The sequence below is a fragment of the Octodon degus genome, unplaced genomic scaffold, assembly GCF_000260255.1.
Source record: "Octodon degus isolate 3935 unplaced genomic scaffold, OctDeg1.0 scaffold00001, whole genome shotgun sequence".
Taxonomy (NCBI): Eukaryota; Metazoa; Chordata; class Mammalia; order Rodentia; family Octodontidae; genus Octodon; species Octodon degus.
In genome coordinates, this window is record NW_004524577.1 from 21,817,680 (window position 1) to 21,834,034 (window position 16,355).

The 16,355-nt window shown below is 43.7% G+C and overlaps 1 protein-coding gene across 3 annotated transcripts in view; it reads right to left on the bottom strand.

Moving 5' to 3' along the window:
• Positions 1-1,115: 1,115 nt before the first annotated feature.
• The window catches only part of Map1b (microtubule associated protein 1B), a 110,913-nt gene continuing 95,673 nt past the window's right edge, over positions 1,116-16,355 (bottom strand). For all 3 annotated transcript variants that reach the window (XM_004623016.2, XM_023703142.1, XM_023703206.1), the window contains 3 exons: positions 9,559-16,048; positions 6,710-6,948; positions 1,116-5,595 (listed from right to left, as the gene is read on the bottom strand). In XM_004623016.2, the coding sequence (XP_004623073.1) occupies positions 5,440-5,595; positions 6,710-6,948; positions 9,559-16,048 (6,885 nt within the window). In that variant the 3' untranslated portion in view covers positions 1,116-5,439. The remainder of the gene's footprint in view (positions 5,596-6,709; positions 6,949-9,558; positions 16,049-16,355) is intronic.

Sequence of the window (16,355 nt, forward strand, 5' to 3'; positions counted from 1 at the left end):
TTTAACCTCTTAATTTCCCAAGGGTTTCAGAATCCCTCGTACACACTGCTGAATGCAGTCCTATGGTTTAGGACCACAATGCAAGCTGAAAAGGCGTATGTGACAAAGGGACATCATGGTCACCAAAGACAGGCTTCAGTGACCTTTTGAGGCCAAAGAACAATTTCTGAAGACAAGGCCACTAAGCCTGTGGCCATACTGGGGGCTCCCCACTGCACGCAGCCAATGTAAGCTGTCTCTGCTCCTCAGTGTATGCTGACATTATGCTCTGCTGAGCCTTTGAATTTTGCCTCTGCCTGGAATTTGCTTCCTCACATGTACACAAATGCAATACACCCTCACTCCCATGTTCTATATAGACATCACTTCAGGTGCTTGTGCAGTCACCCAAGCTCATGCCTGTAACAGTGGCCCCACTGCACCCTAGCCGGTCTGTATTCCCCAACCAACTAGGACCTAAGTTGTTTTTTTTTTTCCCTTTTACACTGCACACCACAGGAACAACCCACTAATGGGCATGGAGTACCCAAACCATAATCATTTGAACAGCAGAGGACATTGTACTCACTCACACGATTCTCACCACATACTCGCACCTTTCCTGGCAGTTCCTAGGGGTCAGATGCACAACACTCAGCAGTAATGAGCACGAAACTAAGAGGAGACTGAGACGCGGTGCATGACCATCGAGCAGGCAAGGCCAGGGTTGGAAGGGGCCATCACAGGAGACTGGCTCAGCAAGTACTCTCACTTTACAGGGGAAAAAAAAAGAACCAGGCAAGTTAGGGGACAGGCCACCTAGCTGGGTGTGGCCAAGCTAGGCTTCCAATCTGGTTTCTGGTTCATTTGCACAGGCCTCCAACATGCTCCTTCCACTGGTGTTAACTAATTCTTCCTTGGCAATCTTTGAGCTTGTCTTTCTCCTTATCTCCCAGTTTCTGTCCTCAGACTCTAGCATCCTCTAGGTTTAGAGCTTGGCCACAAAACACAACACGGTTGCAACTGTGAAGGTTAGCAACAGGACCCTCACAGCTATTCACAGAAGCCAAGGAGCCCACCTTAAAGAGTACTGTACCCCTCTTGTGGAACGCCAAGGACAGCACAGCACACATGTGAACTTCTGCCACTTTTGTATTTTATTGTGGAACTGAGTTTTTTTTTTGTTTTTTTTTTTTTTTCCTTTACATCAAATATCCTCAATGGAAGAGGGGATATTGCACACAAATATCATAAAAGCACTACATATTACTTTCACTGGAAACTAATTTTCTACATTAGATATGACTGGATAGGATAGAAGTGATGCAGGATTATAAGACATAATACCATACACAGCTGCAGACTGACACAAACACCATTCAGAACAAGAGAGAGGAGTGTGAAGTGCTTCTCAGCAGGCTCAGGACTGCTGCTTTCCAGGCTGGAAAGCTCAGGGTGCGTGAGGCGTGGGAAAGCATGACTGGGAGCCACTGCCCAGTGTGTTCTCCACAGGGCACCCCCGTCTGAGCCTCTTCCCCATGGCTCCTGTTTTGGGGAGCTCCAAACAAGTACAGAGAAGCGGTTTCATATTTTTTTCCCTTTCTTTTCAGTTTTTGATGCTGCCTTTGAAATTAACTTCATAAAGTCACAGATTTTCTAAAAATAGTAAATGTATTTTAATACCAGGTGAATAACCTAATCACTTTCAAAGAATGCTCGTTCCTAGGCTGCTTGTGGTGTATGATTCAGTTGGTGCAAAGATCAAAGCTTCTGTTTCTTTCCAATGGAAACAGGATCTTTTCTCTTAAATCAGAGGCGCAAAAAAAAAAAAAAAAAAAAAAAAAAGTTATTATCCTAACTCACAATATCATTACTGACCAGGAACCTCCTGTGACAGATGACTAAAGAGAGGCAAGAAAAGCAATTCCAGATTTGTAGAGCAGCTCCCAAGAGCTGAAATTTGGTAAAAGAGGGAAAATGAAAGGTGGTAAAATTTCCATTAGCAACTGATTAAATCTTATTAAATGAGTACTGGAAAGCTCCTAAACTTCTTAAGCTATTGGAGACACTTAAAACATTCATATACACTGGGGAAACCATTCACTATGATATGTAACATCAAGAAAAAAAAATTTTTTTTTTTCCTTTTGAACTCCATGGAAAATGGTGTTGGGGGAAGGGGCATAATTGTATCCAGTCCCACCACAAGACTGAGGAAGCATGCACAGGGATTGGGGTCTCAAGAAAGGGGTCAGAATTGGTAAAAATTGAAAATGGAGGATCATCTCTAATATTTAGTCTCTGCAGAATTTTGCTTACGAACACTACCCAAAAGGTCATGATGAGCGCTACCTTGATCGAATCCCATCACTTAAACAGAATGGAAATTCCTTCCACTCCCATAGTCAATCTATATAATCAGATTTAAGTAATCGGTATAAACAAAGCTCCTAGAGGTCTGTGTCGATTCTGAGCTTTCACCATGAGTGTACATGGTACTTTATGATGGCTGTCACTAAACTAACTGTGTACTTATGGAACTAGAAAAATTAGGTTAGTCACTCAGGTAGGAAAGGTGTCTAGGACAGGAGCAACCTGTAATGCAAACATTGGTTTTCCTGGTATACTCAGGCTCTGTGGCCATCATTGAGTACAACAGATGGAATATGGTACTGACAGATTTCATAGGAAAAAGAGCCAGCTGACCAGTGACAGTTTTTTAAATATTTTTCCCACTAAACCCCATAGTGGGGGGAAAAAATTTAAAAATAAGGATTGGGGTTGAGTGATTACAACTGAAGTCTGGCTACAATTCTTCTAAGATATCCATATTTTTTAAAAGCAAAATAATATACTTGGTTAGGAAACTTAATTTGGGAGGAAACTGGAAAGTAACTCAAAGAAAAATCAACCAGAGGTCTAGATTTGGCAAGAAGGCTAGAAATTGTTTCTCTTTCCTCACATAATGTGGACCAACTCAACAGCTAACCTTTAAGTAACTATCTTGAGTATTGTAGCTTTTCTCATGAAGCTAGAAGTAGATGAGTTTATACTCAATGAAATCCATTTTTGTTACAATGACTTTTCCATCACATATAAAACTTTTGTACCCTTAATGTGTTATTTTTAAGGATGTGAAAAAAACAGGGTAATAAATAAAAGCTGTATTCCTAGAGAAGCCTAACAAAAATAGAATATTAATTTTCTTAAAAAAATTAGACATTTGGAAAATGTAATTCACAGCATTAAGTAGACTGCATAGGTCCTCAGTGAAGGGACCAGAAGAAGCATTGTTTAAACCCTCATAGTAGTTAGCAGTGCAAAACATACACATCACAGACAAAAATAAACTTAAATGTTAAATTCTGAAATAAATAACTAACATAGAAAATAAAATGAGGTCATTGTTCACTACTCCATAGATCTTTGAGTCTGCAGGAAACGTAACGTGACAGAGCACAGGACAGTTGTCACTGAGAAATGTGCCACATCTGAACACCGGGTGCCTTAATCTGCAACCTGAATCCTGCTGTCAGCTGTGCTCAGGATCTGGCTTCCCAGGTACACGGTTCAGTGATGACAATGATGGACATTATGTCGAAATTCTACATGAGGAACATAGGAGTTAGCCGGAAATTCATTTTGTTTTCAAGCTATTTTTTTTTCCAGAAAAGAAAATCCCAAAGCAAATTTGTGCTATGGTTCCTTAGAACTTAGCTCTTTTACCTCAAGGTTGAGGATCTTGAAGGAAGTATGCAGGGTACCACTGGGTGATGTACTTACTTGTAAAGGCCCTGAAAAGTAGCCTACCATGCCGTTCGCTCCCACTCTCAAATAGCACATACTCGGATTTTTATGTGATGGGAACCAAGGGGTGGGAGGTATCATTATTCCTTGTAGTTACAGGATTTTAATAAATATTATTACTGCAATATCAGACCTCAGTCTTGCCATAACGTCAAAAAACATTATTCATTTTTTTTGTCTTACGAAACACTTTAAAAAAAAGACTATCACTTGAAATTTTTCTTTGCATTTTCCTGTAAATTAAAACATTTGTTAAAAAGTTCATCTATGAAAAGTTCTCACATAGCTAAAAAAAAATTCTGCTGTACACTTGTTCCCATAATTTTGTTGAAGTTAATGGAAATTAAAAAAGCCAATGTAAGACAAAGGAAGGTAAATACTGTACACTTGCTGAGAACCTCTTCCACCATAAGATTCACTGCTTTCCCAGTTCTGATCACAGAAGCCATGTCAATCTTGAGCTTGCAGTAGTAAAGAAGCTATGAAAGGCACAACTTGTTTGACTGAGAGGCCACAGGTACACTGAAGTGATATTCAACACGCATGACTCAGCATCAAACCGTTGGACCAATCAGATCAGCTTCTAGTACCCCCACACTTGAGCATACATGGGCTCCTTTAACTGGAGTATCTATAATCCTACACGGATGTTTTATAAACTTGCTGTCTCACATTAAAAAATAAGTGCATCAAGTATCTTTGTACATTCAAGTCACTTCCTAAGGCAAACTGTCTACCATATGTACTCCCAACTGCTTTGGTATTTGCTTCAGTTAACTGGAGTGGACATGGGTGTTGCTGCATGCAGATTAATTGACTCAATGTGGGCCACGTTGGTGAACAAATGCTGGGAGCATGCCTTAGATCAATTTACTTGTGTGGTTAGAGTCAGAGAGTTGTGAATGGGGCTCGACCACTTGTGTGTCCAGTCTACACTCAACTACATCATGTCAGTGCAATTTGCAAAGTGAAGGAGCTTAATAAGGTGTGAACATCTCACACACTCTCCTCACAAGTTTTATTCTTTTTATTTTCTTCTAGCCAAATTGCTTGAGAAAAGTAAGACCCTTTTTAATGATTCAGACTGACAAAAAAAGGAAAACGCTGCCTATGTAGACTACAGAATACCTACTACCTGAGAAAATGCAGACCAAACTGTTGGTTTTCTTCTTTTCCTCCCATCCTGCTCTCTTTCTTCTCTCTGGGTATCTCACCAGAACACTCTACCATTCCATCTCCTTCTCTTGCATTCTTTTCTTTCTCATGCTTTTTTGCTCTCTCTCTCTCCTGCATTCTCTTTGTGCGCTCCCTCCCTTGCTCCTTCTCTCCCTCTCTCTCTTTCTCTCTCTAAGACAAATGTCTCTACCTAGCAGAAGTCAGTTGGGCTCGCTAGTGCATGGTTTCCAAATGTTCAGCAGAGATGAACTGGGGTAGGTAATTTTGCAGTAACTTGAACCCTATTGTGGGAATACTGTTACTTCCCTTAGCAATCAGCAAAAACTGAGACTTGCATCACCATGACACAGTATAGCATTTGGCAGGTAATTGTTCAGCGACTTAATCAGATGAATTGATGTTCTAGAAAAGGTAGTTTCAAATCGAAGAATTTCTGGAAACAAAGTTCAAATCCTGTGGTGTGGCTGGTCTTGTGTGTTACAGTTCTATCTTGCATGCAGGGAAGGATTCATCTTGCATAACTACAGTGCTGCTGCTTGCCAAGACCATTATGTTGAGGTCCTGCTGTTTCTCATGGGTCTCCTGGTACCATTCCCTCATCACTTCTGAGTCATGAGTCGGGATCAGAGTCACCTGCAGGAAGAGGAAAAAGAGCCAAGTAAGGGCAGAAACAGAAACCTGATGAAAAAAATCGAGTAAGGTACTTTCCAATTTTCAATAGACACGCAAAGGATTTTTCAACTTATGTTTTCCAGCAACCAGAATAAAGTTGGGAGGAGCTAAAGGTCGGAACTAAAAGCAACTAGTTGATTTTAAGTTGTTGCTTTTATCAACTGGTTGACTTTCTGGTTAAGATGCGATTTCTTGTATATCTTTTAACACAGCTGATATGTTTGCATGAAAACCTTCAGATCCCCACCCACTAGGTAGAACCAATACTTTGCAAACAAAGATTTGCATTTGCAATTCATGTATGTGGTTGGGGCTGAAGAAGTGGCATGTTTGGGTAATGGTTTGAATAGTAAAATTCCCATCAAATATTCAGTAGGAGGTCACTGCATGCTTTCCATCAGCTTTCACATGACTAAATAATTGTATTTAATTAATATTATGAAAAAAGGAAAATGCTGCCTATGTTATGCAAACATAGTTTACTAGGTGATCCGATTTTATGCAAACACATGAGTTAAGTAAGCAAAGAGTACAGCTGGGTTGATGGGGTGGCTCATAGCTAAACATGTGGTTCCTTGGGAAGCACAGCTCCTACTAAGGAATTTTCTAAAATTTAGAATTTTCTAAAATTTTCTAAATTTCCTAAATTTTCCTAGCTTTGGTCTACTTACAAAACACAGAAAAATAAAACCAATTCTCCAGCAGCTCTCCAGTGGACATAGAACTGCTCTGATACACACACATGCACACACACACACACACACACACACACAACTCAGCAGATTGGGGGAAGAGCAATTACTCTGTTGTACAGATGCAGTAAAGTGACTTATGTCTTAGGTAAAGTAGGTTTCCTCCAAGGCAATGGCTATTGGTGCTATCAAGAATATTACTTTAGACTGTCTTCTGTGTGTTAAACTGACTTTGTCCTCAGGATATTTCACATGTGACAGATTCAAGAGGCAGCACACATGATCCATACTAAAAAGGGGTCTCTATTTTATAGACACTGCTCCCTCCCCCTGCTTCTTGACCCAGCTCAGCTACAGCACAGATGCAGTCCTGGAGCTCTTACCTGCATATTGCTGCCCCACTGAGCCTTCCCTTCCAGCAAGGCATCCAGGACAGCCCGGCTGGGCTCCTCCGCAGCAGGGTCATTCCCACTCACCACATAGTAGGATGACCGCACTCTCTTGAAAAACTCTACATCAACGTTCTTACTATTGCTGTGATTGGGGATGTAGCACAGGTCCAAATACACAGGGAGGCCTGGAGGCACAGTGGAGGATTTGGCTGTTTTTGTGGTGCCTGGTCCTTTAGTAAGCAAAGACAAAGCAAGGGTCACGGTAATGCAAATAAACCTCTATCGAATATGCCTTCCCCACTGCATGCAATACACCTTTGCCACTAATCCCCAAGTAGGTCTTCTGGAACATGCAAAGAGGGGCCAGTATTTCCATCTCCCTGTTAACTTGTAGCCTGCATCTAATACTAGCAATCATACCAGGGCTGTTTATTAACCATGGCCCAAGAGAAGAAGTAAAGAATGGGATATGACCTGTAATGGACAACCCAAGTAATGGACAACGGAAGTAATGGGTTGTCTAGTACAGGTAAGTAGGAAAGAGTTTCAAGTGGGAAGACTTTCAAGGCCTTTCCCAAAGATGGCAATGAATAATAATACCTCTCCTGAAGGAGCTACGGACTTGGGCTTTAATTTGGAAAGTGATCTCAGAAACACTTAGTTGAAAAGGAAGCATTTGTATCTAGGTAACTATAGTCAAATGATTTTAATAATTCACATTAGGGTCTCGTCTGATATTAATTTTGCCCATGACTGATGGTATATCCTAACATTTGACCTAGTAAATGGTTTCGATCCTAACCCCATCATATCTCCAGCACCCTCAGTACCTCAGACTCATTGATGACTTCAAAAAACTACTGCATTCTCTCCCTAATACAGTGCTCCCAAGTGATACACTAATCCTTAGACAAGGCTGTAATCAAGTTTTGGTAAAAGAAGGTCCAGAAAGACTAGAGTATCTAGACATACCCAAGAAAGGAAGAAGGTATCCTGTAGCTCATTTTCCCAGCCTATATCAGAAAAGCCTAAGAGAAGCAGATTCAGATGAACCCCAATGCTTCCCGGATCCTATACAGGGAGGTTTTTCTGACATGGCCCAGTTAAAAAGTACAATACAGCATTTGCCTCCTATGCATGAGGCCCCAGGTTTATTTCCCAGCTGTACAAGAAATTAAAATGAGTTTCCATTCTAATAATTAACATGTCTGAAACTGCCTGGAAAACTGAATTACCACCATCCGCACCAAATGAATATTGTTCATCGAAACCCGAACTAGAAATTGTCAGAAGTCCATTCAGTTTGTTTTTAAAAACTGCTCAAATTTGCCTCTTAAAAAAAGCATCTTCAAAACTACATTAACTCATCTTTATTACACGGACTTTTAGATTATTTCTTCAAATGTCCAAAAACAGTTTTTTTTTTCAAAGAAATCAACTGGACTAGCAGATGGTGTGTCCGGGCATAGTTGGTCTCTGGTTTCAGCCAACTTTCATTTGTCTGAATGGGCATCAGGCTTTCTTCTGAGTGCTGGTCAGCTGTCGACTCTTTCAGGCCAAACCTGACAGTTTTAGAATTATTCTAAGCAGGCCCAAATTTAGGTTGTTTTCTGTATGTAAAAAGAGCAAATCTGATGAAAACGCTAATCCTAAAATTGAAGCAAAACTTTGGCCAGGTGCAGTGGTGCACACCTGTAAACCCAGCCCTGCAGAGGCTGACCTCTAAGGGGGATCGCTTCAAGTTCAAAGCCAACCTGGGCTACATAGTGAGTTCAAGAGTCTACAATACATAGTGAGGACCTGCCTCTAAAAGCAACAACAAAAAACAAAGTAAAAACCTTCAGCTGTAAGCAAATCATCCTAAAATGTCCTGAACTTGTAAGCCCCAAAGGTTCACCTCTCAGCTTTTCCCTTAAAAGTGAAGGAAATATTTTTTTTTCTTTTGCTTTATATATTTGAGTCAATTTATATTACTTTGTGAAGTATGATCTAAAATTCTTGAACAGTCATGGATAGCAAAATAGGTATTAATGTAAATCCTTGCGAATGATTTAGAGCCACAATACAAAGTTGGGCTCACAGAGACCAGTTCTAGCAAAAACCCCAGTCACTGGCGAGAAGCACATAAATCTGAGAATGGGTGACAAACAGGAAAGAGTAGAAGTCAGAGATATCTGCTGTGGCCAAGTGAAATTTCAATCTGAAATAATATTCTGTGTCTTATTAGTGTGCTTTGGGGTGAGAGAGGAATGAAAAAGAACGTCAGTGTTTTCCTCTCAACTTGCAGTGGGCTCTCATGGGATCAAATGAAATGATGATATTCGTTACCTGATAAGAAAAACAGAACATTGCCTTTTGTAGGGATGTCTCGCCAAAGTCTTTAAAATTAAAAATCTTAATTTTTAATCTAAATTTTTTTTATGGAAAAGAACAGATGCTACATCTTGGCCTAGGCTTGTCATTTCAGGTTTAGCGCAGAACTGCTGGTTCTCACTAGGCCTTTGGGAGCTCCGGGCCTATGTCACCCAGCTGATGTTAGGCCAGCACACCTGAACCCAATCTTCAGAGCAGCCTACAAGACATCCTAGGTCCTGAAGGTTTAGAACAGGAATACAGGGGCTGTGTTCCAGGAGGGTGCAAACCTAGGAATCCTATCTGAACTCATCACACTGCACTAGGCTATATGCTAAGCCATCCTGTCCTGTAGGCGACACTGAACCAAGACACATGCCTTCAGACAGGAGAGAATAGCAAGGGTGGGAGGGAGGGGTTCTCCTCTTCCCAGGACAAATGGAAATATAATGGCTGTAAATAAAAGGATGGATGCAGCCTCCACCTACCTGCAGTCACGGTCTTTACTGACTTGGAGACATTGGCAGCATTCTTGGTCTCCTTATCTTTCTCTTCCCCACGTGCAGCTTTGACCTCAGGAGTGGTGGTAGTTTTTGTAGCTTTTTCCACAGATTCTTTCTTCTTAGGAGAAGCCACTCTGGACACCTTATCTGAAGGTTCTTTTAAGGGCCCTGGTTTTGGTGAAGCCACTGAAGGTTTAGACTTGCCATCACCTTTTTTGACAGGTGAGGAGGACTTGGTCTTGGTACCTGGCTTCTTAGTCTTGGTCTTTTCCTTCAGGTCTTTCTTCAGAGCTTTGCCCAGGTTCTGCTCAATGGCTAAGGCCTCTGGGTCCACCATGGTCACATCAGGATGGCGGGGAGATGGGCTGCGGTCTTGCATGGGGGCCGGTGGTGGGTCCATGTGTTTGTATGTGACTGTTTTATCTGTAGGGATAGTTTCTGACTCATCTTCAGAGTCAATGTTGGCATCAGCTGTGATGGACGGGCACTCTTCTGTCTCTGGGGGAACATCAGAGTCGGTCTGGGATGGGGCCGACTCACTGACAGAGGTGGGAGGGGTTTCATCACACTGTCGGCCCTGTTGCTTTCCTCCTGGAGGTGGTGGGCCCCCCCCTGACTGAGTGAGGGGCTTCTCAGATTCTTCAGTGGGCTCTTCACTGGCAAACCACTCCAGAGGGTTAGGATTGATGAATGAGGGTGACAGCTCTGTCTTGGGATGCTTGTATTCACAGGAGGACACAAGGCATAAATCAACCTCTTGGCGGGCCTCTGAGGGGGATTTCTTTTCTGCCGAGTAGCATCGGTCTGAGGTCTCATAGGAATATGTAGATGCCTGGGGGGTCTTAGTAATTTTCTCCATTGTCTCATAACAGTAAGTAGAAGAATCAGGGCTTCGTGTTGTTTTTGTAGACGTCTCATAGGAATAACTTTCAGACTCAGGGAAACTGGTAATTTTCTCATTGGTCTCATAAGAGTAACTGGAATCCCCTAGTGTGTGGCCACCATCCTCAGAGTCATCGTAGCCATTGCTAATGTCATCTAGGAGCCTCCTAGACCTTTCATTCACTTCATAGCTGTAACCACTCACTTCAGGGGTCCTTATTGTCTTCTCACTGATCTCATAGGAGTATCCACCTTCTTCAGGGGTCCGTGTGGTCTTCTCAGTAATTTCACAGGCATAGCCACCATCTTCAGAGGTCTTGGTCTTCTCAATGGTCTCATAAGAGTAGCCGCTGTCACAGGGAGATTTCATGGTTCTCTCTGTTTTCTCATAGTAATAGCTGCCCGCTTCTGGGGTCCGAGTGGTTTTCCCATAAGATTCATAGTCATAATCTTCTTCATCTGGGGACCCGGTGGTTTTTTCAGGCTTTTGATAAGCGTAACTAAAGTCACCAGGTATCTTCCCTCCACTGTCCTTCTCAATACCAGATGTGGTCAAATCTCTGTTCAAGGTGAGATGATGTTGCATTGTGTCAAATAACATTGAGGCACGGAAGCCATAGGGCTCGGTGGATGCTGAGTCTACTGGTGGAGAAGAGGAGGTATGGCGCATTGCCATGCTCTCTTTGACTGCAGAGGTAGAATCTGAAAACCCAGGGGAATATGAAGGAGAAGACTCTCGTGGGGTGAGTGGAGAAATATCAGATTTGGGAGAGAGCTTCTCTCCTTCCAGACTTTGTACTTTCTCAGAGGTGAGAGAGGCATACAAGGTCATATCTCTGGGAGGAGCAACATCGGATAGAGTGTCTTCTTGAAGAGGAGAAGCTATCTGAGACGGGGTATGAGCAGAAGAGGTGGAAGGGGAGGCCTCCACCTGAGACACTGAGATGAGTTCAGAGAGATCGTTATCTTGGGTGTAGGACGGCTCCTCTGCTGGTGGGATCTTATGTGACAAACTGGAGTCCTGCATGTCAGAAGGACTGTAGTCTACTTCTGTTGGCCCATTTTCAGTGATATGCAGCACACTCACACCTGCAGCCGGGTGATCTGGAGACTGGCGACTAAAGTCCATAGCAAGGGAATGCTCAGGAGATTCCTGGCCAAATTCAATAGACATGGAGGATTGTTCAGACCGGTGATCTTGAACTGGTGTCCTAGATTTGGCAGTCTTAGGGGAGAAATCTGGAGGAGAAATTGACATTGGTCTTGGGCATTCTTCTTTAGAGGGAGACATTTCTGTTTCCTGGAAAGTGGTAGGCGTCTGCACAACAGACACGGAGAGGGAGTCGTCTACTTCTGTGGAATGTGGGGAGCCAACCTCAGCATGCAAGGAGGGAGACACATCATCTGTTGTTGGCTCTGGAAACGAGCTTGTGGCCACAGAGGCTGTGGAGACTGAGGCCACACCCTCCATGTGAGAGTATGTGTCTTCTGCTACACCCTCGTCTACAGGAGTGGCTGACTTGTCAGAGACAGTGCCTTCAGAAATGGACATCTTGGTGTCTTCTTTAAAAGATCCAAACTGAATGACGTCTATTTGTGTTGGAGAAACATCTCCTAGCTTCCTTTCATCCAAAGCCAGTGCTGCATGAGAACTCATGGCTTCTACATCATCTGTTTTCTTTTCTGGACTAAAGTCTTCCTTTATTGGTATAAAGCCTGTGCTCTTCTCCTCCTGTTTGTCTTGGTAAAGGCCAGTGGAAGTCATTTCAGAAACTGGACTTACTTGGTCTGGAAAGCTTGGTTTTCCAGTCTTTCCTTCAAAGGGGCTTTCAGAGCCTCTACTGGGAGCCTTGTCATCCACACTCAGAAAACTTTCATATGCAGACTCTGACCCAATCAAGGGAGGGCTGCGCAAAGGAGACAGAACTTTTTCAATAGGAGACTCTGAGTCTGGCACAGGTTCATCCATGGGGCTTATGGAAGCCCGTTCATTCTCATCTTTGGCATCACTGAATTCAAAACTCACTGGAACTGCTTGTGGTTTTTCAACGACTTCCGTTGGGAGATGACTAGCTTTCTCATCAGTGGGAGATTGGTAGTAAGGTGTATGACCAGCACTGCCAGTCACAGACTGAGATGGTGACACCACTTCCAGAGTCTTTTCCTCAGGACTTGCACAGTGTTCTTCAACTACTTCTTGGGTTACCTCAGGAGACGCAGAGACAGCTTCTGCCTCTGTGGAGACTTTAATCTCATTGGGTGTCAGAGAGAAGTTCACACTACGTTCACCCAGAGGGGTCTTCTCTATGGGCGATGGTGGAGATGGACTTAGAGATGGACTCTTGGCTGGACTAAGTCTTCCATCTGAAACTGCTGAGGTGGTGTCTTGGACCTCCAATGTGCCACTAGGTTTCACTTCTTTCTCTTCAGAACAATAAGCATCATGTAGAGCAGATTTGGTGAATTTGTCTTCTTCCATGGATGAGGGTGGGGATATGGTGGAGGCTGAAACACTATAATCCCTACCCTCAGTGGCATCTGTTTTTGATCCATCGGATAAGCCATTGAATGGTGTGACAGAAGGTTTAGTGTATTCCTGAGAATAGAGCGCAGACTCATATTTGGTGATATTTACGAATTCCTGAGATGGGGACTCCGTCTCTTCATTGTTGGTCTCATCACTCATCACATCGCGAGGAGTTGACATCTCATCCATTGGGGTGGGCTCGCTGGATATCTCAATAGTGGACTGAGTGTAGCCAGAGGTGGCGGTGAATTCCTCGGGCTGGTCTTCCCGATTCTCCTCATCGGAGGCTGTGGCCTCACTCTCAGAACCTCCAGGTAAAGTCTCGTCATGGATAGAAGATGCGGGTTCTCGGCTAGGAGACTGGGCCCCAGGCTGCTTGGTTGTTGTGGACAGAAAGCCATACTGATCTGTGCCACCAGCCTCTGCCGCCTTGTCAACCACAGCCATCACGTAGTCTTCTGCTTCAGCCTTTTCTGGTTCATATTCCTTCTCTCTGGCGTCCTCTGCCTTGTCCTCTTCCCCTTCCTCCTCAGACAGTTCAGCTTCTCCTTTCTCAACTACCTCATCCATATCTTCTTCCGCCCGGTCATCCCCACTTGCCACAGACTCCCTCTTCTCCTTGATGTGCACATCAGCCTCTGCCTTTGCACTTTCTTCCTCATCAACGGGGCTGTGCTTTGAGGTGCTCACGCACACATTGTCCTCACTGTCCTCTTCTGGCTCCTCAGCTTCCTCAGTTTCTGCCTTTTCTTCATAGTCTCCAGTCTCTGAGGATTCTTCAAAACCAGCTCCTTCGTCTTCATATTTTTCAGTGTCATCTACCCCTTGCTTCTCAACTGGCTCCAGTTCCTCAGGTGTTTGCTCACATTCGCCCTCCCCCTCAGTGGTGGTGATGCCCTCATCAGGGGACTCAGCAGGGCCCTTGATGACTTCTGTCTCCTTCTGGACCTCATAGGCTTCAACTGGTTCTGTTTCCTTTCCTTTCTCTTCATCTTCAATGAGCTCCAGTTGAGGCTTGATGTCCTTTGCTACATCAACCTCTTCCGCCTTTAGTTCCTCAAAGTCCTTGGTTAGATCCTCGGGGGATGACATAAGGGACCTCTCTGCTTCAAGTTCTTTGGCAGGGCCAGTTGCCACTACTCCAGCAGCTGCCACCACAGCTGCAGTGGCGGCTGCAGTGCCGATGGCCGCAGCCTCTGCAGTCTTGCCTTCCTTCTTAATGACTTTAATTTTCCCCTTCTCCTTTGGCTTCCCAGCAGCCACAGACTCTTTCTTGACAGTCTCTTCCTTCTTAGGTACTTTTGGCTTCAAAGCAGCTGGTTTCTTTGCATCAGATAAAGGAGTAGTTGATTTCTTTATGTCCTTAGGGAGCTTCTTAATTTCTTTTTTGGGCTCCTTTTCTTCCTTCTTAATTTCCTTCTTTTCATCCTTCTTAACTTCTTTCTTGGCTTCTTTTAGGGGTGTTTCCTTCTTTACTTCTTTTTTGAGTTCTTTTTTCTCTTCTTTCTTGATTTCTTTTTTGACTTCTTTTTTTGCCTCTTCTTTTTTCAGTTTCTCCTCCTTCTTGATGGGTGTTTTCTCTTCCTTCTTAGCCACTTCTTTCTTGGGCTTTTCCTTTTCCTCTTTCTTTTCTTCAGATTTTGGTTTCACATCCTTCTTTACTACCTTCTCTTTGGCAACTTTGGGCTTGACATCTGTGGCCTGCTTCTCGGCCATCTCAGCTTTGGCAGGAGGCTGCTCCTCCTTGCCAACTGCCTCCTTCTCTGTCACTGGAGGTTTGGTCTCTGTTTTGATGGGCTTGTCTTTTTTCACTACTACTTTTTCTTTGCTTTCAACTTTCGGAGGCTTTTCCACTTGATTAGCTTTTGTGACCTCAGGTGTTTCTTCTTTAGACTCCTTTCGCACTGATTTGGTAGGAAGTGGCTTTGTGGCTGGCTTGAGACTTTCTCGGCTGTCAGCCCTCTGTTTCAATTTTACTTGTTTTGCAGTGGTGGGGGTGGGCACCTGGCCAGTGAGATCCTTTTGGGTAGCCAGAGGCTGCTTCAGGAAGTCTAAGTGTTTGAGCTTTTCTAGTCCTTCCAGTATGTTGTACTGGGTACTGTTTCCAGGAAACAGAACACGAATGATTTTCTCAGCAGGGTTTGCTGGATGCCACACGATCAAAGATGAGACTGAAGTTAAGTAGGAAATTGGAATGTCTACTTCTTGACCACTGGGCAGAATTAATTCAGCCTTGTCTTTGTTGGTGCCAGTCCACTGCTGCAGAAAATACTGCATTTCCTTGCTGCTTTTAACTGGATTAAGCACATACATCTCGAGTTTCCCTACTCCCATTTTTTGGAAAAGAATGACAGGCTCTATGGTATTGCCTACACTTCTAAACAGAGGCTCTGGCTTCATAGACAATTTGTTTAAGTACTGGAGAGTGAAGCAAGCTTCTTCTATGCTCCTCTTCATCTTGATGTTAGGCTCTGGGTTTTTCAGATTTTCAGGTACATTGAGAAAGACAACACCCAAGTCAGGGGAGATAAGGTTTTTCATCCAGTCACTGTTGGTGGTGGAGCCCTGGGACTGCTCCTCCTCCAGCTCTGCAATCTTCCGCTGCAGCATGCTGTTGATTCCAGGCAAATTGTCATCCCCAATGTGGGTGAGCAGAATTGAGTCCACTCGATCTAAGTGTCGGATGAGCTTCCAGAAGCAGGATTTTCTTTCTGACCCTCCATTGATGAGCATGTTGAATCCATTCACTGCAAAGAGTGCAGAATCACCCCTCCCTCCTGGAAAAATGTAACAGCAGGGCTTGGAGAGCTTTAGAAATCCACCTGAGGTGGGGGGTTCTAGGATGTCAAAAGGAGATGGGACTTCCACGGATTCTGAGAGATACTCAGTGAATTCAGAAAGTCCTTCCATTTCTGGCAATATACAAGCTGAGTTGAGTTTAATGTTGATGAAGTCTTGGAGGTTGTGTCTGTCAAGATTGGAGTTCTTCCAGTCGCCCTCTTCAGGACAGAACAGGGTTAAACTGGCTTTGTTGGCAGGATGGGTGGTGCTCAGTAACTCACCAATCTGGGTTTAGAGAGGAGAGGAGGAGGTGGGGTGGGGGAAGAAGAGGTTTAACTGGTTGTCATTTCCATTCATCATCTCCATCTACTGCTAGGTATTACATAGATCACTGACTTACCCACAGGGTCAGTTTCAGAGATGCACTCGTGGAATGATGCTGTTTAAATGATGATGTTAGCAGACCAGAAGGTGAACAAGCTCTGTCCTGAGCACCCATGTCATTCCCTCTGCTACCACCGACACTTTCTTCTCCCCAACTACTCTCCTTCCTACATCCTGCCCAACAGGGAAACTCCAGATCTCTGCTCCA